General features: G+C 40.2%; 1 protein-coding gene across 6 annotated transcripts in view; it reads right to left on the minus strand.

The window, feature by feature from the left end:
• Positions 1–7,153: 7,153 nt before the first annotated feature.
• LOC128694279 (uncharacterized) overlaps positions 7,154–25,107 on the minus strand; it is an 83,315-nt gene continuing 65,361 nt past the window's right edge. The window contains exons 2-6 of one of the 6 annotated variants that reach the window (XR_008407832.2): positions 15,147–15,302; positions 13,343–13,436; positions 9,879–10,045; positions 9,190–9,277; positions 7,154–7,494 (exon numbers count right to left, since the gene is read on the minus strand). Coding sequence is in view for 3 of the 6 variants with exons in the window: in XM_053784342.2 (XP_053640317.2) it covers positions 9,921–10,045; positions 13,343–13,436; positions 15,147–15,302 (375 nt within the window). In the remaining 3 variants the exon portion in view is untranslated. Of the gene's footprint in view, positions 10,046–13,342; positions 13,437–15,146; positions 15,303–25,107 lie in introns of all 6 variants that reach the window. The other 5 variants (XR_008407831.2, XR_008407830.2, XM_053784342.2 and 2 more) reach the window with 5 other exon arrangements.

The following is a 25,107-nucleotide window of genomic DNA, read 5'->3' on the forward strand; positions in this document are numbered from 1 at the left end:
TGATTATGCATGTATAATAAATTATATGACAGAAGTATTTACACTTGACATCATGAATATTCAAGTAATATACAGAATATTAGTAACATTTTTTGTTTTATACTGAGGCTTTGTTTTACAGTCTTAGTTGTCATATGTTATAATTAGTAATAACATTAATTAATTATATTTTTGTGCCAATTAAGCATTATACAAAAGCAGTTTGTTTTAAGTGATATTCATAATGTACAACAGCTATACGTACTTGAAAATATATATATATTTTTTTTTTTACATAGCCACAAGCAGTGTGATTTGCAGGCTTTTCAGGTTCTAAAAAAATAATGAAATGGCAACTTGTAATAATGCAAATGTTAAGCTTCATTAATGAAATTGCAGAATTTTGTTACCCATCCTTCAAATGATGAAATTATTATTATTGTACTTCATTAAGTGCCTTAAAAGTAACTAGAAAATATTTCTTCCATGATAGTTGCCAAAAAAATATACTGTGTATTATATACAAATATAATTATTATTCATATTTTGTGTGCTGTATTCAATAATTTTTACTGAATGCTTTATATTTGATCGAAAGGGAAAGTGGTTTGAGGGTTTATTTATTAATCTATTTAATGTAATCGATGCTATATAAAAATATTAAAGATGTACATACAGTATTTGATAATTTATGGAAGCTTGATACCAACTTTCTGATGTAGATAAAGAATTCTGTATCTAGCTCTTTTAATTAAAGATAAACATTTATAATTGTTTCTTTAACATTTCTTAATTTTTGCTGTTGAAAATATCTATACAGGAAAATTTAATATTACAGGTATAAAGACTACAAAATTAAAAAATGTTGTATTGCTTGTTCACATTTATTGTAAAGTCTGAACTTTATTCCAGAATATTTTTCACTTTTAAATGTTCTGTTGGGGTTCATGTTCCTGAAGGCAGATTTCTAGCTGGGGCCTCCCTGGACTAAGCACTGGTCTGGTTTACCATTCTCCTTGTTTCCATTCACCTAGAAGTTGAATCTGTCCCTGGAATTATGGTTCTTAGTATTATCAATGCTTTTTATGACTTAAGGTGTTTCATGAGCAATGCTTTTGTTGAATTACTTAGGTTTATTGATTCTGTAAAAAGTAGAAATGTACAACAGAAGCAATCTTAAAGAAAAGTTAAGTCTTAAAAGCATTGATAAACAAAAGCCTTTAATATAAACAAAAGTAAGGGTCTTCAAATCATTACCCATAAATGAAAATCTTAAAATCAGTGCCTCTAATCATAAATGTGTTGAGCATAAACAAATTTGCCCTTGCTTCTAACATATACTTATTGTTGTACATAAATAATTGGTAATAGTGGAAGACTTTTTTGGCAGCTTTCAGTGGTTAATTATAATCCGAATTGTACAATACTCAGTTGGTTTTACATTAATGATGTTTTATGTAAAGGATAAGAAACTTAACCAAGCCTAATGAAGTTCACCTAACTTAGCCTTACTCTCCTCTTCAAGGGGGGCTCCTTGGCGTGGTGAAGAGGCTCTTAGTCTGAGGAATTAGACCTGTCGGTCTTCTTCCTCAGACCGAACCTATTTACCCCCCATTCTCCCCTCCCCTATCCCATCCTCCCCTTTTTCCATTCCTCCTCCCCACCCCTCCCTTTTGCCCTTCCTCTTTTTGGCCTTTGGGATTTCTCCCACAGGCACGCTAGTTCCTAGGTAGGGGAAAGGACACCGGGGTCCATCCCATTCTGTTGAGGTTCTTGACGGTGGCGTAGTTTGCTGTGGAATCTGGATCGCCTGGGGATGTCCCGATCCCTCTCCGGTATCCCGGAGTAGCTTTGGGTGTATCTCTGGAAGCCACTTTTCGGATTCCGGGGGTGGTGGCCGAAGGAGGTATGCTTTGTGGTGGATATCTGGCCGCCCTCTCTCTTGTCCACCGAGGTAGCTCGGCAGATGTGAGGTTGCTATCCCGGATTGCTGGTTTACTGGCATGAAGGGTAGGGTATGGCACGGGTTCCATGCTGCATCTGCGCTACCAGTGGTGCTGAGGTCCTCTTGGGCGCGGAGGGAGATTTCCAGCCCTTTCATTCCTCCTGGGAACTATTCCTCCCTGCTCCCCCCTTTTTTTTATTCTTTTTTTCTTTTTATTTTCTTAAAAACAAAAAGCAAAGGAGTAACCTAACCATGGAGAACCCAATCCATGAACCCACTACCTCCGGGCCCCTTCTTGATACCGCACCCCATTCTGACCCTGCCTTGTGTTTAGACCACTCTTCGGACACTCCTGATGGCCCTGTACCTCTTGCTGGTGCTGTTTCCTCACCCGCTTCAGGTACCGGGGCTTCGACTGACTCCTTCGATTTGTCTGAACTCCGCTCTCCTTTGACTATGCTTCCGGCTTCTCCCTCTATGGTACGGCAATTTTCGAATCGCCCGCCCATTTCACGTCGGACCAACTCCGGTCCTACTCCTAAACGCCAACGTCAATCTCCTGATGATGCTCCTTCGTTACCTTCCCATTCTACTCGGAAAAGACCGACACGTCAAGCACTCCCTCTCCACGCTCAGTTTCGGACCACACAATGGACTAAATTCTTTACTTTAAGACCGACTTCTTCTTCTGCCTACCTTTCCGACCATAGTATTGGCAAAGCGCTCCTGCGTCATGTTGGTAGAGATATTTCATTTCATGCTTTCAAGAGCGGTAAGCGCATCGCCACTGTCCAGAATGCTACCCAAGCTCATGATCTTTCTCTCCTTTCGAATATCGATACTACTCCTATCACTATTGAAAAACATCTTTCTCTCAATTCTTGTAGTGGTACTGTCATTCTGCCCCATACCATAGTCCAACAGAATTTCCAGTCATGTGGCAATGACATTCTTGAACAGCTGGAACTCCAGGATCAGAGAAGAACAGTATAATGCACCTTTTACACTTCAAGAACTAGAGGCAACGCTCTCAGCTTGCCGATCATCGGCAGCTGGGCCTGACGACATTCATAGTATGTTGCAACATTTACATCGGTCAGCCCTTGTAGTCCTCTTACAACTCTTCAATCTTATTTGGGCACAAGGAGTTCTTCCCCAGCTGTGGAAATCTGCCATTGTTCTCCCTTTCCGCAAACCGGGTACTACAGGACATGATGCCTCCCACTATCGTCCCATCGCTCTTACTAGTGCAGTTTGCAAAGTGATGGAATGTCTCGTAAATCGACGTTTAATGTGGTATTTAGAGACACACAACAGTCTCTCCGCTAGTCAATATGGCTTTCGTAAGGGTCGTTCTACCATAGACCCCTTACTACGCTTGGATACGTATGTTCGTAATGCCTTTGCGAATAATCACTCAGTTATTGCCATATTTTTTGACCTTGAGAAGGCATATGACACAACTTGGAGGTATAATATTTTGGCCCAGGCCCATTCCTTAGGCCTCCGAGGCAATCTACCATCCTTCCTTAAGAACTTTTTAACTGACAGACATTCCCGTGTTCGAGTCAATAATGTTCTTTCCCCGGACTTCGTCCAAGCTGAAGGTGTCCCTCAGGGATGTGTTCTAAGCACAACACTTTTTCTCCTTGCTATAAATGATTTGGCCTCTGTTCTTCCACCCAATATTTGGTCATCACTCTATGTTGATGACTTCGCTATTGCTTGTGCAGGCGCTGACTGTCACCTTATTGCAGTTTCTCTCCAGCATGCGGTCGACCGTGTTTCCACTTGGGCCACCACGCATTGGTTTAAATTTTCAAGTACCAAAACTCACCAAATTACTTTCACTAGACGCTCTGTTATCTCCGATCATTCTTTGTATCTCTATGGCTCCCGTATCCCCGAACGTGATACAGTCAGGTTTCTAGGCCTTCTCTTTGACCGTCGGTTATCCTGGAAACCTCACATTACCTCTCTGAAGGCAACTTGTCACAGCCGGCTAAACCTTCTTAAAACCCTTGCTCATCTTTCCTGGGGAGCTGATCGTCGAACTCTGCTTCGCCTACATTCAGCCCTCGTTTTATCGAAACTCGATTATGGTGACCAGATTTATTCCGCGGCCTCTCCTGCTACTCTCTCTAGCCTTAACTCTATCCATCACCAAGGCTTACGTTTGTGCCTTGGTGCTTTTCGCTCTTCCCCTGTTGAGAGCCTCTATACAGAAACAAATGTTCCATCCTTGTCTGATCGCCGTGATGCCCATTGCCTTCGCTACTATGTACGCTCTCGTGATCTACACAATCCTTCCATTTATAGAATGGTCACCGATATTAGTAGACATTCTTTATTCGTTCGCCGCCCCTGTTTGCTCCGTCCCTTTTCTCTTCGCCTACATTCACTCTTGTCTTCCCTTCAGTTACCACCTTTATATGTTCATGTAGCATCTCACTTTTCCCTACCCCCCTGGGAAGTTCCAGCTGTTCGGGTCTGTTCTTTCTCACTCCCTTGCTCGAAAGCTCAACTGCCTACGGTGGCTTCCCGCTCTCTTTTTCTTGATCACTTCCACTCCCATTCTCATGCCACCGCTGTGTACACAGATGGCTCTAAGTCTTCAGACGGCGTCGGATTCGCAGCAGTGTTTCCGGACAGCGTTGTGCGGGGGCATTTACTATCTTCAGCTAGCATTTTTACTGCTGAACTGTATGCCATTCTTGCAGCACTTATTCGTATCGCATCTATGCCTGTGTCATCATTTGTGGTAGTCTCAGACTCCCTTAGTGCTCTACAGGCTATACGAAAATTTGATACATCTCACCCCCTAGTTCTCAGTATCCAACTTTGGCTATGCCGTATCTCTACGAATCATAAAGATATTATTTTTTGTTGGGTCCCTGGTCATGTCGACGTACAGGGCAATGAACAGGCAGACACTGCTGCGCGGTCAGCAGTACATGACCTACCAATTTCCTATAGAGGTGTTCCATTTCTGGACTATTTTGCTGCAATAGCTACCCACCTTCACGCCCGTTGGCAACAACGTTGGTCAACTCTACTTGGTAACAAACTTCATTCTATTAAACCGAGCATAGGTTACTGGCCGTCTTGTCATCAGTGCCGTGGTTGGGAGACCACTCTCTCCCGTCTTCGCATTGGCCACACTCGTCTTACTCACGGGTATCTTATGGAGAGGCACCCTGTACCTCTCTGTGAGCAGTGTCAAGTTCCAGTATCGATTAGCCACATTGTTAGACTGCCCTCTCTATCAACGAGCACGCAGAATTTACCTCCAACGCCGTCTTCGTTCTACTACTCTCTTTACCTTCCCTTCTTGCTGATGGACCCTCCTTTAATCCTGACTCTCTCATTGACTTCTTGACAACGACTGATTTACTCCACAAACTGATGATGATACCTTACGCACTCCCCTCAGCCCTTTCTAGCTCAGTCTCTTGCTGCCCTTTACCCTTTCACCATCCACTGCTCCGCTGTTATCCGTAACCTATTACTCATCCACCTCCCTTTTGCCACCTGATGCCCTCGCTTCCTTCCTGCCCTGCAGCGCTGTATAGCCCTTGTGGCTTAGCGCTTCTTTTTGATTATAATAATAATTAGCCTTACTCTGCCATAGGTCTTTTACATCAACTGTCTTAACTTACTGCTAATATCTATCAAAATAACGATTTTCCCAAGAAATAACTGTTTACAGGAGGGCAGCTCTTAACTGTACTTTGGTTTATGGCATTTTGCTGATGCAGCAGTTTTCAGTTATACCCACTTTGACCCTTGTGGGTTTAGCATTTAGTTATGATTATAATAACCATCTGTTATATCCATTCTTCATTTATTTAGACTTCCTACAATAAATATATTCACCACTGACTATCTGGAGTTTATCTGGAGAGAGTTCCGGGGGTCAACGCCCCCGCGGCCCGGTCTGTGACCAGGCCTCCTTAGGTCAGTGTCCCAGGATGCGACCCACACCAGTCGACTAACACCCAGGTACCCATTTTACTGATGGGGAACATAGACAACAGGTGGAAAGAAACACGTCCAATGTTTCTACTCTGGCTGGGAATCGAACCCAGGCCCTCACCGTGTGAAGCGAGAGCGTTAACCACCAGGCCACCAGAGCTAAGGATGAAAATATTTTATGGTATGTAGTGTGTACTGTGTGCATTTTTTAGACCTATATTGCTCACTTAATATATGAAAGTGTAAACATATCAGATATGCATTTGAAAGTGAAAAAGGATTGTTTCACTTTAGTGATTTTAGTTTACAGTAGTAGCAAGGTACCTAACCTACTGTATAAATGGGGCCCTTCTGTATTATGGTGTAAATAACGTGTACATTTATAAAATGTCTGATTTCGACTAAGGAGCAGTTTTTCAGTTATAAAAAATTCTTAAACTAGTTCCTATTATATTAATTTTTCGCTAAAGGAGACAAATGTTTTTGGACGTGCATTACCTCCTCTGGTCATTAAAGTTAAATTCTGATGTATGAGGATTATTAAGCACTAAACCCATAAGGGTCATAGTGCTGCAGATGACTCGGGAAATACTGTCACAATTTAAACAAGAACATTTTGGTGTCTCATTGCATGAACTGTAAGTGGGAGACTAGTCCCAAGCACAATCCACTGAATCTTACCAACAGAAAAGTCACTTATCTCTGAGTGGAAATATATTACAGGGATTCTTACTTGAGATGAGTGAAACTCTAGTGGTGATTACCAATAAAAGTGAATTTTAGCCACCCATTTAACACTTCAAATGTGTGAAATGAGTAAATTCAACATCAAATTTTAATTGCACTCAATTTACCTGTTAAATTTATGATTTTCTGCTGGCTTAATATACATGACCTGTTAAGTCTTAAATCATGCTCAATATGGTACAACACTTAAAATTCTAGGATTTAAAATAAAATGTTAAAAAATTACTGATGCTGTGTATTCAAAGATATGGTACATATAGGTGTCTGATATGTCAAAGATTATCAGTAAAATTGAGACTTGGATAAATGGTTCAGAAAACCAACAAGTTGATGAATGAGACTTGTACATCTTTACTGTGGAAACAGCTGGTGAAATGTTTCCACAAAGATACCCACGTGTTGCACTAGTGTGCGACTCATTAACATTGAGATGCCAAATACAGCATTTAGGTTTTTACATCATGTTTTCTTATTAAAAGACCTTGTCTTGGCAAATTAAACAAATACTATCATAATCCAAGCCATTTCTATTATACGTATAAACTGATGTGATGGAATTTTTTTTTACCTAGAATGGTACAAGCAGATTTTCCATTAACTGGAATATGTGGTGCTTCATTTAAGCTAGTATACAGTTCAGAACCTGGACAAGTCTAAGATTTAGTGGCTGCTGATATCATACTACCTACTATATACAGTAGCAATAATAATAGTTGTCGAAAGTAACATCTGCATTGTTAATTATTTCTAAGCAGTGAATACAGCATGTTGTTCTTAGCATCTGACTTAGCACCACATGATAGTGGCTGTTGGGTAGATGATCTGAATACAAAACTTCAGCCCATGAACTGTAAAAATATATAAAAGATTATGCAATATATTCCTTATCAATATACATTTACTTGACTACTAAAAGTCTGACTTCACAAGAACCAAATACTAACACTTAATTCAGTTTATAAATATTTATAGGCATAAATACATTAAAAAAAAAGTGAAAGATTTTTATAGTACATCATAGAGAAGTTGTTTAAAGACAATAATACTGGTGTTAAAACATTAATACATAGCTTTATCATCCTTATAATTTGCATACTGTGCAGATTTATTTTTGTAAGTTACTGTACGTTATACTGTAGTTTCAATTATCATACTGAGGTACTGGTTTAAATATTAAATACACTGTATTTAGAAATAACATTAGTAATTATATTTGTACAATTAATTCCAATACATCCTAAGGCTTTTCCTTTTGACACTGAAAATGATTCTATTGGCTTAAAATCAGTGATCCCCTTTTCAATCAATATAATACAATGCTCATGAAAAATATCCTCAGACACTAATAATGGCAGGTTCTAATTGCTATCGGCTGTAGCTGGGATTCAAGCCCATGCCATACTTGCCTGATATTGCCAAACAATTGAAGCGTGGTTCTAAATACCCATAACCACCTTAATAAGGATTAATTACAGTTGTGGGCGAGTGGATACGGGTACTGCTTACTAGTTATATGACAGTGCCATGAAGATATGGCATGGGTTAAAATCCCAGTGAAATTTCTTTTTCAAAACATTAGCCTTTAACAAATTCAATTTTTTTTTAAGAGCTGAAATCTGAAAGTTTCATTTACTTTCTCTCTCGAGATTTCTTGATGCTGGTGAAGAGTATACTAAATGATTCAAGTAAATGTACCTGCTCTCACCCTCTCTGAAATGAGTCTGATTACCTCCTATTCTTCAGGGGCTACATGATCTCTATTGATTTAGCTCTCACCATTAGGAATAATAATCACTTTAAATACTGTGCCGTACTTAATTTTAGACAGTTTAGTACTTACCTTGATTATGATAAGAATAAATGACTTTTGGATTATTATGACGAATTAAATTTTCTGAATTTTAGAGAAGTGCTAATAATAGTTTTCAAAAGAATGGTATATATCTTATTTCCACTAAATCAACCATTTTATGTTATGCTCAAACAAAGTAAATTCAAATCTGTATTATTCTGGTGATACTACATATATCTGTAACTGGTTCTCTTGGCGATGCCAATCAATTTGCTCAAAATATATTGAAGACTGGCTCTAGTTGATGAAATCAGAAAAAAAATGCCATACTACTATATTGTTGTTTCTACTATAAGTAAACCCTCAATTTACTGGACAAATAGGTGGTGAGGGATGATTGGTAATGGTGCTTATGGTGGATTGAGATGAGATTGTTTTGCCATGATTGTAACAGTAACAGACAATTCTGTAACTGATGTACCTTGTCCAATGTTTCTAAAGTGTCATGTAGAGGTTAGGTAAATCAAAAGTTCACTATCATGAATCCATTGATAGTATTGTTGGTGGCAAATGTTAACTTGCCACTATATAAGCTAAGTAGTTACTGTACTGATATTCTGATGATTAAGGCAGTTCATCAAACACACCTTAAAGGTAGTAAGTTGTCAATAGAAAAACTTAATCACTTATGAGCACCAAATATGAAATACATAGTATAAAAATAATTACAAAATATACAGCAAATATTCACCAAGTTGTGTCGGTGACTCAGGAACAAGGCACTTAGGAGCACCTCCATGCTGTCCAAAAACTGGTTCCCACACAGGAGAGTTAGCAGACTGTGCTAGGAAGAATGACTAAGCCATACAAAAGCCATAAATAATATTCAAATTTATAAGAGCCAAATGGAAATACTGGTGTGTCTGCTACACATTTGATTTTATGTACAATCCTAAAAAGTAATTAAACTACTGTAATAAGAAATATATATAATAAAGCATGTTTGACTTAATCTCTTTATTAAGAAATTAAGAGTTATGCAGTCAAAATTAAAATAAAGGGCTTTAAATTTTGATGACACACTAGTCCTGTAACTATTACATTTTAGCTTCAGAAATCTGTTATTGCTAAAATATTAAATATAACCAAAACCTATGTATGCAGTACTAAACTTGTGAAATACTAAACTCAATATTTGAATTTTTAGTTTTGTAAATTCTTTAAAACTTTAGTATACATATGAGATATATACATATGTTTATACATTTCTCTTAATTTAAAAGCAATAAAACTGATAATAATCCTAATGTTTGTGTACAGCACTGAATGTATATTCTGAATGTGCATACTGAATTTCTACTTCTATAAAATTTAAAAAAAAAAAAAAAAATTAAGCAGCCTTTGCATCCACCTCAATTTCTCGAATGTTCAAATGCTCACAATCTTTCTTCTCCAGCAAAGCAGCCTCCAGCTTTGTCAGATCTAGGATGCTGCTGCCACCTTAAGTTTAGACATCATTAAGAATTGCAAATAGGCACTCTGTAGGGGACGGTGGCGAGCCAGATGAAGAAGTGCCTCTTCCATGCTGAACCACTGTCTCCGCCGACCTATGAGAGCAAAGATGTAAATATTTTTAGCCTTTTAAATGTCCAAAACAATATTCATAAAATATATTACGGTTTCATATTTATTTAACACACTGGTTGTCTCCCACTGAGGTAGGTTGCTCCAATAAATCTGAAAAATGCTTCACTGTCTGGAATTGGACCTATTTCCAAGTCAATGAATTGAGTCTGAATGCCTTCCATGCCCTAGGCACTGTATGACCCCTATGGGTTTAGTGCTCCCTTTCCCCCCACAAATGGAATAATAATCTGCTGCAAGAAGTATGCTGACATTAGTTAAGATGACCCCTCTAAACTGCAAACATCTCCACCCCTCCAGAGTGCTGGCACTATACTTCCACCTCCAGGACTAGTCCGCTAACCGGTATTCCTGAATCTTCTCAAATGTTACCTTGCTCACACTCCAATAACATGTCAAATCATAAAAACCACTTGCCTACTCTCCTATCTAATCCACACATAAACCTTTTGGATTTTCAAGCCTTAATACTCCTTTACCCCCTCTCTCCAACCATTCCTATCAATCTTTTTTCATTGCATTAGTATTTGAATATGTACTAATGTTTACATAAATATAAGGTTTACACATACCATACCCTTCATAAAACCTGTTCCTCTGCAATCCTACTCTGTTTTCCCATAATTATTTCACTAATAAGTCTACCATACACTTTACCTGGTATCTTCAACAAGCTTATTTCCCTGTAGTTGTTACATTTTTTTTTATCCCCTTTTCCCTTATACAACAGAACTATGCATGCTTTCTGCCAACCCTAAAGTACTCCCTCCCCCCCCATCCTTTCATTTATTTTCAATAATCTCTCAACAATTTGCAACAATGGTGATCTAAGATGGTCCACAATAATTTACTTTGTCAAACCACATTAGGCCTACTAGCCATTTTCTGCCCCCTCCCACCCCACTGTTGTGTCTGAGAGACTGCACTTTCACCTATGTATTGGCCACAAGTCTCATTCATGGGATTATAATCATGGGGGAATGCTAAACCAACAGGGAGTATACAGTGCCTGTGAGAGAGGGAAGGTATTCAGGCTCAATTCAGGGAACTGGAGCACATACCCAGTGGTGGCTCATCAAAAAATAGAATGGGGGGGAGGGAGACTGCATGACTGAAAGCCTCATAGACCAACATAATAAACGTTATTTATTTATTTATTATTTGGGCGTGATACATAGTTGTACAAAAGAAATACAGTGGTTGAGTGTACATGCCAAAAGCCCCTTGTATGCAGAGCATACATAAGCGTTCACATATACGCACCTGTAGGGGTCGTCACAGTCCTGCTGGTGGAGACATAGCTAGCTGAGGTGATGATACAACTATTTGAAATTCTGTTTTGCTATTGAAATCTTGTATGCTGAATCAATTTGAGCTGCAATGTTCGCTTTACCCAGCATTGACAAATCAATAATGTTATTTATATGCTTGGTTGACTGCTCATGTTTCATTACTTTTTGTGGTAAATGCCTCGAGTCAGTTGTGCCACTTTTTGTCCATGAAGTCTCCACCAAACAGTAAGCATGGAAAACAGAATAAAACATTCTTTTCGTCACGGCCACAAAGCCATTCATTTTTCTGGTAAATACACGCTAAACTGGCGTGTATATTCTTTGCTCCTGCTTGTACTTTTTTTGCAGAATGGATGAAACTGGTGTATGTTATCCTTTGTCTTTTATCTTTACTTTCACTTATAATCAACTGCGAAAAGTTAATACTTTGTAAATGTTTAACTCAGTTTACTCTAGTTTCCACTGCCATCATTTATCAAATGGTAATTGAATTTAATGCTATTGAAAAGAATTTAAATTGCCGCCAACACCAATACCAGCCATGCGTTATAATGCACATGCTCACAACGTAAATGGACTGATTGCAACTGGGTGTGTGCTGCATCGAATGCAGCTCCTTGCTGCCAAATGTAACGCAAGTATGTAATACATATACTACCGCATCAAACTTCTATTTTTAATAATTTTTTATCTCGTTTAAAAAAAAAAAATTTGCTTATAAATACATTAAAAACAACATACAACAGATTTTTCCTATAATATATTTGTCAGTTGCAAATTATTTTAGCGTAAGGTTGATGAAGTCGCATGTCTAGCAGTGAGCATCTGGGGGGACTGCAGCTCTTACGGTCGAGCCGCCACTACACAGACCCAATTCCCTAGATCAAGAGCCCCACACCAGCATCAAGGTACCCTCCCTTGAGGGGTCTCATTCACGGGAACCTCATGTAAAAATGCCCAGCAATGGTCTACGAAGATTGCCAATTTGAAATGTCAGTTCACCATATCTTAACAGAGTGCTTTGCCTATCAACAGGCATACAGAATTCACTTCTGACTTCACCTCTCCAACACATTGCTAGCCTTCCTGGAAGACACACCTGTGATACACACTTTTAAACAAACATACTGTACCAATTTTGATTTTGTTTTACCTTTTGCATTCTCCATTAACCCTTGCCCCCACACACTCGTATCTGGCTCTTCCTCACTCCTAAATGGTGATATACCTCCCTACCCAATGCAAGAAATCACTGCCTCTCTTTAAATCAACATTCAGCAACTCAAAATGTTCCATCCATCTTCCCAGTACCTCCACCGCATCTAATGGCTCCTCTGTCTAGTTTTTAACTGTTAAATAGATCTGTTATGTAAGCTTTTGCCAACTTATTGATCTCTAAAACTTCGTTTTCAGCAAAATTTGACAAAACTTCTTCCACTCTCTCCTTTTACACTCCCTCACCACTCTTAACCTTATATCTCCCCTCAAGGGAGGTTCCTTGATGCTGGCGAGGAGCTCTTGATCTAAGGAATTGGATCTGTGCTCCATTATTATTATAATCAAAAAAGAAGCGCTAAGCCACAAGGACTATACAGCATCTGTGCTCCAGTTCCCTGAATTGAGCCTCAATACCTTCCATCCCCCCCATGTGCTGTATAACCCTACGGGTTTAGCGCTTCCCTGTGATTAAAATAATAAAATAATCTTAACCTTATACTGTATATTCATTTACTTGTGCTAACACTGACAACTTTTAACATGAAAATGCTTTACAGTTCAAAAAATTGATTGGAGCTGTATGACCCTTGTAGGTTTAGCGCTTCTTGATTAAAAAAAAAATGTAGTGTGCTTATACTTAAGTTATTTATTATTCGTATCTAAATAAGTATATATTTCTGCCCAGCTTTGAAGTTATATTTTAAATATACCCACTCTTAGAAAACAATCTTTAGTTCGTCTTTGGCTCACCAAGTCTCGCTTCTGGAAAATCTGCATGTTCCTCAGTCACTATGAAGATGTACACTGCTGTCCGATGCTTCTTGAGTCCCGAATGATGAAAGGACTGCCAAGAAAATGTTTAAATAAGTAATAATTCTGATTATACTGTAAAATGTTACTTAAATATTATTCTAAACTTCTGCTCTGTACTGCAATACTATTCCGTAATATTTATGATCAAGCAAGTATGCCGTGAGGCCGGTGAAGGGCTCTTGATCCAAGTTGGTGCAGCTACCATACTTTTCCTTTGATTGAGCCTGATAACCCAGGTGCAGTAATACTCGACTCCCACAATCATATACGTGAGCACGTACATAACTGGCTAGTTACTAGCCAGTTACGTGTATTATCACATCTTCCCCTCAAAGGTTATTTGATGCCAGCGAGGGGTTCTTGATCCAAGAAATTAGACCTGACCTCCCATCGTTGGATTGACTCCCATTCCCACAGATGCCGTATGACATTTACAGGTTTAGCACTCTCCCTGAATTTATTACTGTAATAATGTAACCCAGCCTAATTTTTAAATAGAGTAACCCTCAAACTAAAACAAAAAAAATAATAATGGGGTCTGCCACGGAGTAGATAAAAATGTTTCGAGGAAAAATATTTGCTATATGATGGGATAAAAAAAAATGTAAGGTACCTAAAAATTTAAATATAATCCAAAATCAATGTAAAAATATTAAAAGTAGGAAATAGGGTAATTTATCATATATTCACTATAACTGGTAACTACATCAGAATAACGAATAGATTTAGTATTTTCTTATGATTATTGCTTAATAATAATTAATATATTCCTGGGGAAGCACTAAATCCGTAGAGGTCACATGGTTCTTGGAAAATGGGAAACTAATCATGTTTAATTCAAGGAAGTGGAGGTCATCTCCCGATCCTTAGAACAAGAGCCCTCCACCGGGATCACTGCAAACCCCCTGGAAAGAAACAATAATAAAAACAATGTACATCATGTGATGTCACACCTGGATTGTTTCAATGACAAAAATTGCAAAAATTGCGACGGTGAAACTTTTATTTTTTTTTTTTTGCCTAGTTTCATGACTTGGTTTATCTGTCAAAGCATCCCCTCAAGGGAGGTTCCTTGATGCTGGTGAGGGGCTCTTGATCATAGGAATTGGACCTGTGTTCATATTCCTTGAATCGAGTCTGAATACCTTCCATTTCCCCAGGTGCTGTATGACCCTGATGGGTTTAGTGCGCCTCATGAATAAGAATAATAATAACTGTCAAAGCATGTATTATATTCGAACAAGGACTGAAAGATAAGATCAGAAGCTGCCCCTTGGGATTAACTTACTATTTTTTTTTTTTTTTTTGTAAATGACATTTAGCTGTTGGAAAGAGAAAACTAAGGTAGTTATACAGTAGAATATAGAAAATAGTTTGTAGCACGACTAAAGCTGTGAACGAAAGAAAGACTAATTCTGAATGGTTGACGTCAAGGGGCCCTAAGGCACAACAGAACTGCTATAATTTTTGTTGTAGCGTGGAACCATATCATTATAACCGCCTCCAAATCTAGCATAGGATGACAATTATTTTACATATTGTACCAACACGCTCTTGTTGCATTTTCTCAACCTTCAAAATCTTTATCTTACTTAAGGAATTGCTTTCACTATCCACCTTCGTGTCTCCCTTTAATACTATCCTGTAGATTGCGGTGTCGAATGACCCACACAGGTTTAGCACCTTTTTGTGTACAATATATCCAGGAATTATTATAACTGCCATAGGTGACAGCACTTACCTCAAAGAGTCCAAGATAACGAGCTATGTGTCCCTGGATCCCAGCCTCCTCCCAGGCCTCACGCCTGGCTGCTGTGACTGTGTCCTCTCCTGGCTCTAAGCCTCCACCCGGTACCAGCCATACGCAGGGGTCTTTTTTGCTCGACACCAACATCACCTGTAATGAGATTCTTTAGTACTCTAGCCATTACAAATTACTGTACAGACCACAGAGACTCTGGTCTAAGCCTAATGACCAGGGTTTATCAGGTGTGTATGTGGGGGGGGGGGGGGGGAAGAGAGCCACTTGGGCTGAGCCTCAAACTCGAAGGTCACCTCAAATGTAAACCATTCAATTCTGTCTGGCATTTGTTGAATTTTGAATTTTATTGGCATTCCTAGCAGATCAAAATGTGTCACATCTGAAAAGCTAAAATTTAAAACTTGAAAATGTTCTACGGATGAATGCTGGGTAAGGTCATTAGTCAACATGTTACAAGTGAGGAACCCCATTATAGAGACTGGTGACCAGTTCTGAGGATTATACTGCCCTCCGCAGCCCAGTATGAGGCCAAAATTCCATGATGACTACCTGGTCAACCAGGCTGTTGCTGCTAGTAGTTCGCAGTGAACGCAAAATTAATATTACCCATGGAGGATGAAAATGTGGGGTACGGGGTATGGTAAGGCGAGATCATCAGATTTATCACAACTTTGGCGAGAGGTTAATAACACCCTAGGTTACCAATTCACACCATGATATTACTCATATTGCACTAATTCCAAGTAGGAGTCAAAAGTATCACGTGTTTGCCTCCAGCGAGTTAAATTTGTCCGGTGACAATTATAATTTTTGGAAATCAAGTTTTACAGATTAAGAGCCATTATTCCATCACAGCTCATTTCAAAGCTCAGCCCATCTACAGTATACTACCAAGATCCTTCCAGGTTACCACCCTCTAGTTAGTCATTACCTAGTTACCTGTTTTATGCTATGTGAACAGGGGCAGCACGTGTACGGAGACTTCCCCACACATTCTGATGAGCCTTGAATACAAACTCTTGATCTTTAAGATATGAGCCAACTCTAACCACTGCGTTACTGGTGTTGTCCTATACAAATGTCACGTTTATTCGCCTAGTTGTAATTTCTTGGTAGAATTACCGACAATATGTTAGGTAAAAGGGCACACGTACAACTAATGACATTTTATTGCGGCAACGTTAGCTGGACACGAGTCCTTTGCCTAACATACTCGCCTAGTTATGTTTACAGGGATATACAGTAGTCATAGCTCTGGGCCCTCCTCTTAACTAGTATCAACTGGTTTAATAACTTCTGGCCTCTAGGGTTTGATTATAGAGAACTGTATCTACCTTGAAACTGCTTATAGTATTCACATCGGCCACCTATTTAGCTCATGTCACTTGCTATCCTAAGATGAAAAAGTATTTCCTGATGTCCTTATAACTCATTTGCGCCTTGAGTTACCATCTGTATCCCCCTGGCTCCCTCGCTTCTCAAGCATCATGTCCCTATCCACTCTATATTCTGTAATTACGGGAAGAGCTAAAGTTGTGTTATTCTCCTGAGCATATTTTGTCATGATCATGTATCCCTTCAGTCTCTCTTTCTTCCAGTGGGGCTATATCGAGTCCTTAGCTTCTATAGTTCCACATCTTAATTACTTCACAAACGGTACTAACGGTACAAACGGAGATAAAACACCTCAATTATTGGGAGCGCTTGAGGTTCCTAAACCTGTATTCCCTGGAACGCAGGAGGGAGAGATACATGATTATATACACCTGGAAAATCCTAGAGGGACTAGTACCGAACTTGCACACGAAAATCACTCATTACGAAAGCAAAAGACTTGGCAGACGATGCACCATCCCCCCAATGAAAAGCAGGGGTGTCACTAGCACGTTAAGAGACCATACAATAAGTGTCAGGGGCCCGAGACTGTTCAACTGCCTCCCAGCACACATAAGGGGGATTACCAACAGACCCCTGGCAGTCTTCAAGCTGGCACTGGACAAGCACCTAAAGTCAGTTCCGGATCAGCCGGGCTGTGGCTCGTACGTTGGTTTGCGTGCAGCCAGCAGCAACAGCCTGGTTGATCAGGCTCTGATCCACCAGGAGGCCTGGTCACAGACCGGGCCGCGGGGGCGTTGACCCCCGGAACTCTCTCCAGGTAAACTCCAGGTACTCACCGAGTTATGTTGGCGGGGGTCGAGTCTGGGTTCTATGCCCCTTCTTAAACAGTCACACTATTCCTGGCTTCGTAGGCGTATCATACTTACTCTTACAAATCTGTGAGGGGGAAAAGGGAGAAGGGAGGGGACGACCTTGTGTCAAGTGTGTGCGACCACTTGTACTAGTTGTATATTTAGACTAGTGTCAGGTGCATGCCTCCCTCTCTCTCCCTGCCCTATGCAGCCAGAAAAAAAAGCGCGCACATACTGGTAAGTGGAAAGAAATGGATGAAGTAGTGACGTCAAGTCCATGAACAGTTTCAAGGATAGATACGATAGGACGAAAGTGGCCAGAAATAAAGTGGGTCCAGGAGCTGAGACTCAAGCCCTACAAACAAGTAGATAGTAGTACACACTGAATGGAAAGGCAATACACGAGATGGGTAATAGTGTCAAGAAGCGAAACGAAAAATCTGTCACTCTGACTATGGAGTCCTACAGCAGAGGTAAGCCCGTGGCCCCTCGAGAGAGTGACCTCCCCTCCATTCCCGTGAATCGAATTTAATTGTCTCCTATTCCCCAAGGCGCTGTACGACCCCTATGGGTTTTGCGTTTCCTCGTGAAGTTTTGAGACTCTCTGACCCCACCCGTGGTATGGTTTGTTTGCAATCGTGTCATTACGATTTCGTGAGTAACGTTACAGAGGCCTGCGAGTGCGCCATCAGATACTCCACCTTCACGTTTCCTGAGTCTTGTCGCACCTCCGCCAAAATGCCGGTACCACTGATCAGTTGAAGAATACACGAGGAACACTGCAGTAGGCCTATTGGTTTATGCTAGGCAGGCTCAACTCACCCAACCACACCTACTCATATGCCTCTCCGTCATATATGTCGTGTCGAATAGGTAAATATTGCAAGCGAAAAAGGCAAGCGAAAATTTGTGTGCTATAATTTCGCAAAAATAATTCCGAACCTAACGAAAAAAATATATTTTATTGTGTTTGTTTATTATTAAATTACTGTAAACTTATCTAAAATATATTTAGCTGGATTAGGCTAAATTAAATTGCACTTGTTATAATAAGGTTAGTTTTCTAAGGTTCTCTTGGTACAAAATTATTAATTTTTACATTATCAATGAAAAAATGTATCTTTAAACGTATAAGAGAAAATTTTAGACAGGACATATATAAAACCACCGAAAGTTCTCACCCTAATGACGAAAACCGCCGAAAGTTCTCGCCCTAATGACGCTACCTGATCGTTAGTTCCACCAATTTACAACTCAATTGCCAAACCAGTGTTTCCCTATACCTTTCCTAAATCTGTGTGTTCAACTTTAATCCTCTGCTGCGAATCTTGTCTTAGTTAAATACTTTCAGCACGTTATTCATATAACTTTTCTTTTTTTTCCCCTTCGTTCACTTCAGTCATATTTCTTCTAATTCTAAGCTTTTCCAGAGTGTAAATTCAGTGTCTACAGCTTATCTTCGTAGGAATGGTTTCTGAAACAGAGGATCAACTTCATTCTCTGTATATTTCCAGCGCATTTAGGAAAATTACAGGCGTCAAGTTATTTTCCCTGATAAATAAACCACATGACTTAAAACACGAAACAAAATACTATAAATATGAAAAGCAGAGATCACTGTTCAAAAAGAAATGTTGAGCCAAGGATGTGATAAGATAAGATTTCGTTCGGATTTTTAACCCCGGAGGGTTAGCCACCCAGGATAACCCAAGAAAGTCAGTGTGTCATCGAGGATTGTCTAACTTATTTCCATTGGGGTCCTTAATCTTGTCCCCCAGGATGCGACCCACACCAGTCGACTAACACCCAGGTACCTATTTGGTGCTAGGTGACAACAGGTGTAAGGAAACGTGTCGAAATGTTTCCACCCTCCGGGAATCGAACCCGGGCCCTCCGTGTGTGAAGCGGGAGCTTTAGCCACCAGGCCACCTTCGTCTCCGTGTTCCAAAATTACTATACTTGGACATTTACGTCATACAGCCATGAAAAAGTGACAGCTGAAGTGCTGACGGCCCCGTTCAGGGCAGGAGAAATATCAGAGCTGGAACAAATACAGAGATCGTTTACTGCTCACACTGAGCCAGTAAAGCACCTAAACTACTGGGAACGCCTGCAAGTCTTGAACATGTACTCATTGGAGCGGAGGAGAGAGAGGTACATGATAATATATACCTGGAAAGTACTCGAGGGCTTGGTCCCAAATCTGCACACTGCCATAACAACATGCTGGATTGAGAGATATGGGAGGAAGTGTAAAATAAACCCAGTGAGAAGCAGGGGTGCGGTGGGGACAATAAGGGAACACTGTATCAACATCCGGGGTCCCAGACTTTTCAACATCTTACCAGAAGGTATCAGAAACACTGCTGGAACAAGTGTTGAAGCCTTCAAGAGGAAACTAGACAAGCATCTTCACCAGGTGCCAGATCAACCAGGCTGTGATGGATATGTGGGGCAGCGGGCCTCCAGCAGCAACAGCCTGGTTGACCAGGCGAGCACTAGACGAGTCTGGCCCATGGCCGGGCTCAGAGAGTAGATATACTCTCGAAATTCTTCAAAGGTATAAGGTAAGCAATATCTTGACTTGCATCGTTAGTTGTGTAACACTAAGTATCCTCAGTGTACTTGCTGTTGGAAAATATCAACTAAAACATAACCGCCGATGTTATGTTTTTAAAAATTACTCCAAAGGAACGCCGAAATAGTGAACTCGGTTAGTGTAGGACATTAGTTGGATACACAAATAGTGAACTTCAGTGAAAATGCACTCTGTATACTCATATATGTGTACTGTATATATGTATTTTGCCATCAGGAAACGGTTGGCTGAAATATAATCTATATAAACAAAGATATGAAGCCACACTACCTGATACGGCTAACCACTACCTGGGACCGCGACTTGAAATCACTGCCATTATTATTATTATAATCAAGGGGAAGCGCTAAACCCGGAGGATTATACAGCGCCTGGGGGGATGTGGAAGGCATTCAGGCTTAATTCGGGGAACTGGAGCACAGATCCAATTCCCTAAATCAAGAGCCCCTCACCAACATCAAGGAACCTTCTTTGAGGGGGAAATCACTGCCAGTAGGCTTGGTGTGAGTGTTCGGATGTAGCAGCGTTGTTGGAAGGCTACACAGATGTAGACAACACACATAATTCAGACGACTTCATTCTATACAAAAGCCGACAGGCGAGGAAGCTTAACCTGCTCAAGAAGAGAGATAAACCACAACATGCCAGATTTAACCTTTCCAGTGTACTGAAACTTGTAAGAAATAAATGTGGCTGGATGCAACAACAATAAAACATACAGTTTCTCATTTTCGCATTTAATTAACAAGGTTATGTCCTACTTAATGAAACAGTACTGATCTCCTTAGCAGTGATATAGCAGGTATAATAACGGATCAACCTCCTTTACCTGCTTGCGCAAATAAGGCCATTGTCATCGTCCTTGGATTTAATTTATACTAGATCCTATGATACTAGAACAAAATTAGTCAATCAAGAATCCCAAGAGACTCGGAAAAGTTGTCTTGGAATACTGAATTTGAGAAACAAGACAAATATCCTCAGGGAATATCGCAACCTTAGATTATCAAATAATCTGCCTATACGTAGATGTTGTGTCAGAAATATGGACAATCTATTTCCACAGAGGACCGTTTGTGGGATATCTGCAGAAATACACCTAACAAGAGTTTGTAAAGATAAGCTCTCAAAAGGCGAGTCTGTACAGAAAAAATGTTGAAACTGCAGGCAACAGATGCGAGTTTGGCACCCTAAGTGTGGGAGGCGCTCTCTCAGTTTAGTTTAAAATATTATGCACCCTATACCCAACCTGTGGGTGGTAGTCAAAAAGATTACAGAGGTACATAATGGGTCCAGGGACTGGGCTGCAGGCCAAGCAAAACTGCAACAGCAGCAGCAGAGGTCTACCACAGCCAGGGAGCTGCCAGCTGTGGCTAGTATCTCTGGCAGTGTATCTGATGGTAAGCGGCCTACCCTGGGATGGCAACCGTCACGTGTAATTGATGGCTCCACTTAAGTTCCTGATGGGCAAGGCCAATCGGGGAGCTACGATGATTTGGAAGTAAATACTGTCATTGTTTGTTGCACTTAAAGCAAAATAGCTTCTAGAAGTGCTTGAATGTCAAAAAAGACCACTGACAAATTTAGTCGGAAAATAATATAACCAAATGGAAAATTGAGAAACAGGAACTGGAGAATAATCGGAATACAAGAATAAAGCCAGAGAGTCTAGTTTCGTTGTAAACCAGTGAATTTTCTCAAATTTCTTGACGTGCTTGACCAGATATGCGTAACATATTAGTGCTACGTAATCTAATATGGGCCTGACGTACACGGTGTAGTGTCGTGAATGACTTCTTACTTAGATGTCGAAAAGTTATTCTTAGATTTGCCAGACGCGCGTTTGCTGGGATAATTATTTGGTTGATGTGCACACTCAGGTGATATGCTCGGTATAATACCGCAATATCCTCTGTGAGTGAGGTTTGCTTCGGTTTGAGTAAAATGTGCTTCGGTTGGTGTGCGATCCCAGAAAGATATTCTAGATATTCTATAACCCCAACCCCCTCTACCTCAGCCCACACAAAAGGAGTATTACAGCGTGCGACACAAGGTTGCAATAGTGCCAGTTATAAAAATAACCGGAAGTTATAACTCAACTCTCTCAAGAGGTTCATCCCCGCGCTGGAGATCAACAGTTTTAAGAGGACGAAGAGTTTTATGCACACACACTTAAAATGTTTTGATACTGGAGAGAAAATAGTATAAAAAAACGGTACGATGGCAAAAGAGACTAATGCAGCACAATAAGATCATTTAACGAATACAGTAGTGTGCATATTAATTGGGACAGTGTTGTAATAAGACATTTATTTGGAAAATTAATGTTTATTTGAAAAATACACGACAATGATATGACAGATAATTGATTTAATAAGAGATATGACTACCCATTGCTTTTATAAGCACTGCTACACGCTTTGGTATAGAATCAACCAATTTTGAACATTTTGGCAAGTTCTTCATCGTGGTACCAGGTATTAATAACAGCTACAGTTAAACAGTCCTGTTTCGCGATCCTGCGTTTGATTTTTGCCCCTAGATTCTCAGTTGGGTTGAGGTCAGGAGAGTTTCCAGGCCAATTTACAACACTTAACCCACTCTTTTCGAATAACACCAGCATTTTTCTGGAAGTGTGGCATGGAGAAAGATCCTGCTGGAAAATGTCTTCTCCATCAGGAAAGTCTCTGTTCACAATGGGAAACAAAGGAGCTGCCAGGATTGCCTTGTATTTGTCACTGTCCATCGGTCAAGTCATCTAGGGTCTAAAGAGGTAAAACTACCCCATAACATCATTTTAGGTGGGTGTTATGGCGCATGTCGAATGTGTCCAAACCAAAGAGTTCGTCTTTCCTCCGTTTCACTACCACTGATCTGTACCCATGTGCTTCAAAATGTGCAACATCTGAAAACATAACTTTTCTCCATTCATCGGTCGTCCATCCCTTATGATCGAGTGCCCACCGAAGTCATTTTTTCTTCCTAGCAACAGTCAATAATTGTTTCTTTACCAGATTTTTGGCAGTCCTGCCAACTTCAAGAACCCAAATCTATAGATCTATGCTGGTTTTCTTGGGATCCTTCATATTATTTCTTACCATAACCATGCCATCGTGAGGTGTTGTCTTGCATTTTCTTCTACTTCCTCGACGTAGTACTACACAGTCATCAGTGTCGTCAGCTCTCTTGAGAATCCAACAGTTGACTCTGATACTTCCTAGGTGTAACAGCCATCGTGAATTTCAGCAGTAATCATGAACTGAAGGGGAGAATTTGGCGAAACCACATTCACTCACGGAGCACGCTTGCAGAAATAGCCTTACAGAACAACATCTGTTGTCGCACTGACGAGAGTCGAAGGGTAACACCACAGCTGGACGGCTGCCAGAAGTCGGTAGCAAACTCTTTTGAAAAGAACCCAAACTACATTAATAAATCCGGAGACTAAGATTTATCTTATATATCTTAGTCTCCTCTCTCAAATAATTTGCACATTACTGTACATTTCGCCCACACAGCGGGCGATATATACAGTAATGTGCAAATTATTACTGACGACGTTTCGCATATTCTGTGAGCTTTATTAAGTTACTAACAGATCAAGTAGTGACTTGATAAGGCTCACTGAGTATGCGAAATGTCGATAATCATAATATACATCACTGGTGTGTCTTTTGCCAAGCCTTGATACTGATGGGCTTTTGATCCAGGAAATTAAAGCTATCATTCTTTTCCTAAAATATAACCTGATAACCTAACATTCTCCAGGTGCTGAATGGACCCTACAGGTTTGGCGCTTCATGAAAATAATTAGAGCCATGTGCTTGAGGTGCACCCAGTCAAATACTATGACAATACAATTCGAATCAATTGTGTGAGAAAATACGTGTATAAGGTAGGTAGATAAGAGGAATGAAATGGATGAGGAAGTGTAGGCAAATTAAACGCACAATTAAGAGGGGTGACGAGCGGAAACTCGAGTCCCCCCGCACACAACTAGGTGAGTGCACACGCATGGCAGGAAGACCCAAACAGGCTGTGTGTACCTTCCTCACGACCTTCCTGAAGGAGCGAAGGGCAGCCAGTTTTTGTGGACCCCAGCGAGGCAGGACAGGACTAACTTGGTGGACCATGATACCTTCCCAGGTTCTCATATGATACCCACTGCTACCACGCCCATACTACCTTACCACACCCTTCATCCAAGCCAATACCGCCCCTATCCTCTATCACACCCACATCGTTCATAGCGTAAACTCAATCACAGCTCCCACACTGTCAATCCACACCCACACCGCCCACAAACCAAGCCCACGCCACCACACCCTTCCTGAAAATGTCTCACACAAGCCACCTTCATTTTCCTTGCAAAATAAAACCATTTATTTATCCAAGAACGGTTCTACAAACGTCAAATAAACATCACAATTTTTGCACCATATAAACAAACTTCACCGAACTGGATCTCCACCGTAATTCCGGGAACACATTCGTACAAGTCTTATTGACTCAGGTCATGTAAACAGCAACTATTTATGTGAGGAACATTTAAGGATATCCCCCACAGGGTAGGTATCCATACCTGCCCTGTGAGGGATACCCTGAGGAATTCCTCACATTGGTTAGAATTTCACAACGACAGTGAACCTGATTAGGTCAGTCTCCACCTCACGAGATTTTAATTACAAGACAGTATTCATTCCCCAAGATTTTCATGGATCCGTCGATTTGTGTTCTTTAGTTTGTATTCACTTTTTTGTACTAAGCGATTTGTGTTCGCATATTTGTGTTTACAATTTGTACTTGCCGATTTATGTAACCAAATTTGTGCTCGTCGATTTTTATTAGTCTATTCTGCGTGTGGAGTCTCGGCTGTGTTAGCAATGTTAGGTTAGGGAAGCCTATCTGTTTTCTCTATATAACCTCGTCACGTGAAAACGGCTCCGAGTCCATCAAATCAATTTTCCAGTGAAATACAAAAAACACGAGTTTTGTGTATAATTTGTAAATATCTTATACTTGTGTCAGTGCTTGTAAGAGGAAAATATCCATTATCGAAGAATAAGGCAAAATGAAAACTTTAATCAATAGTTTATTTAGCCACTAATCATCACACTGACCAGGAAAAATATGCTGCATTACTTACACTGTG

Source organism: Cherax quadricarinatus, chromosome 43 (assembly GCF_038502225.1).
Source record: "Cherax quadricarinatus isolate ZL_2023a chromosome 43, ASM3850222v1, whole genome shotgun sequence".
Lineage (NCBI taxonomy): Eukaryota > Metazoa > Arthropoda > Malacostraca > Decapoda > Parastacidae > Cherax > Cherax quadricarinatus.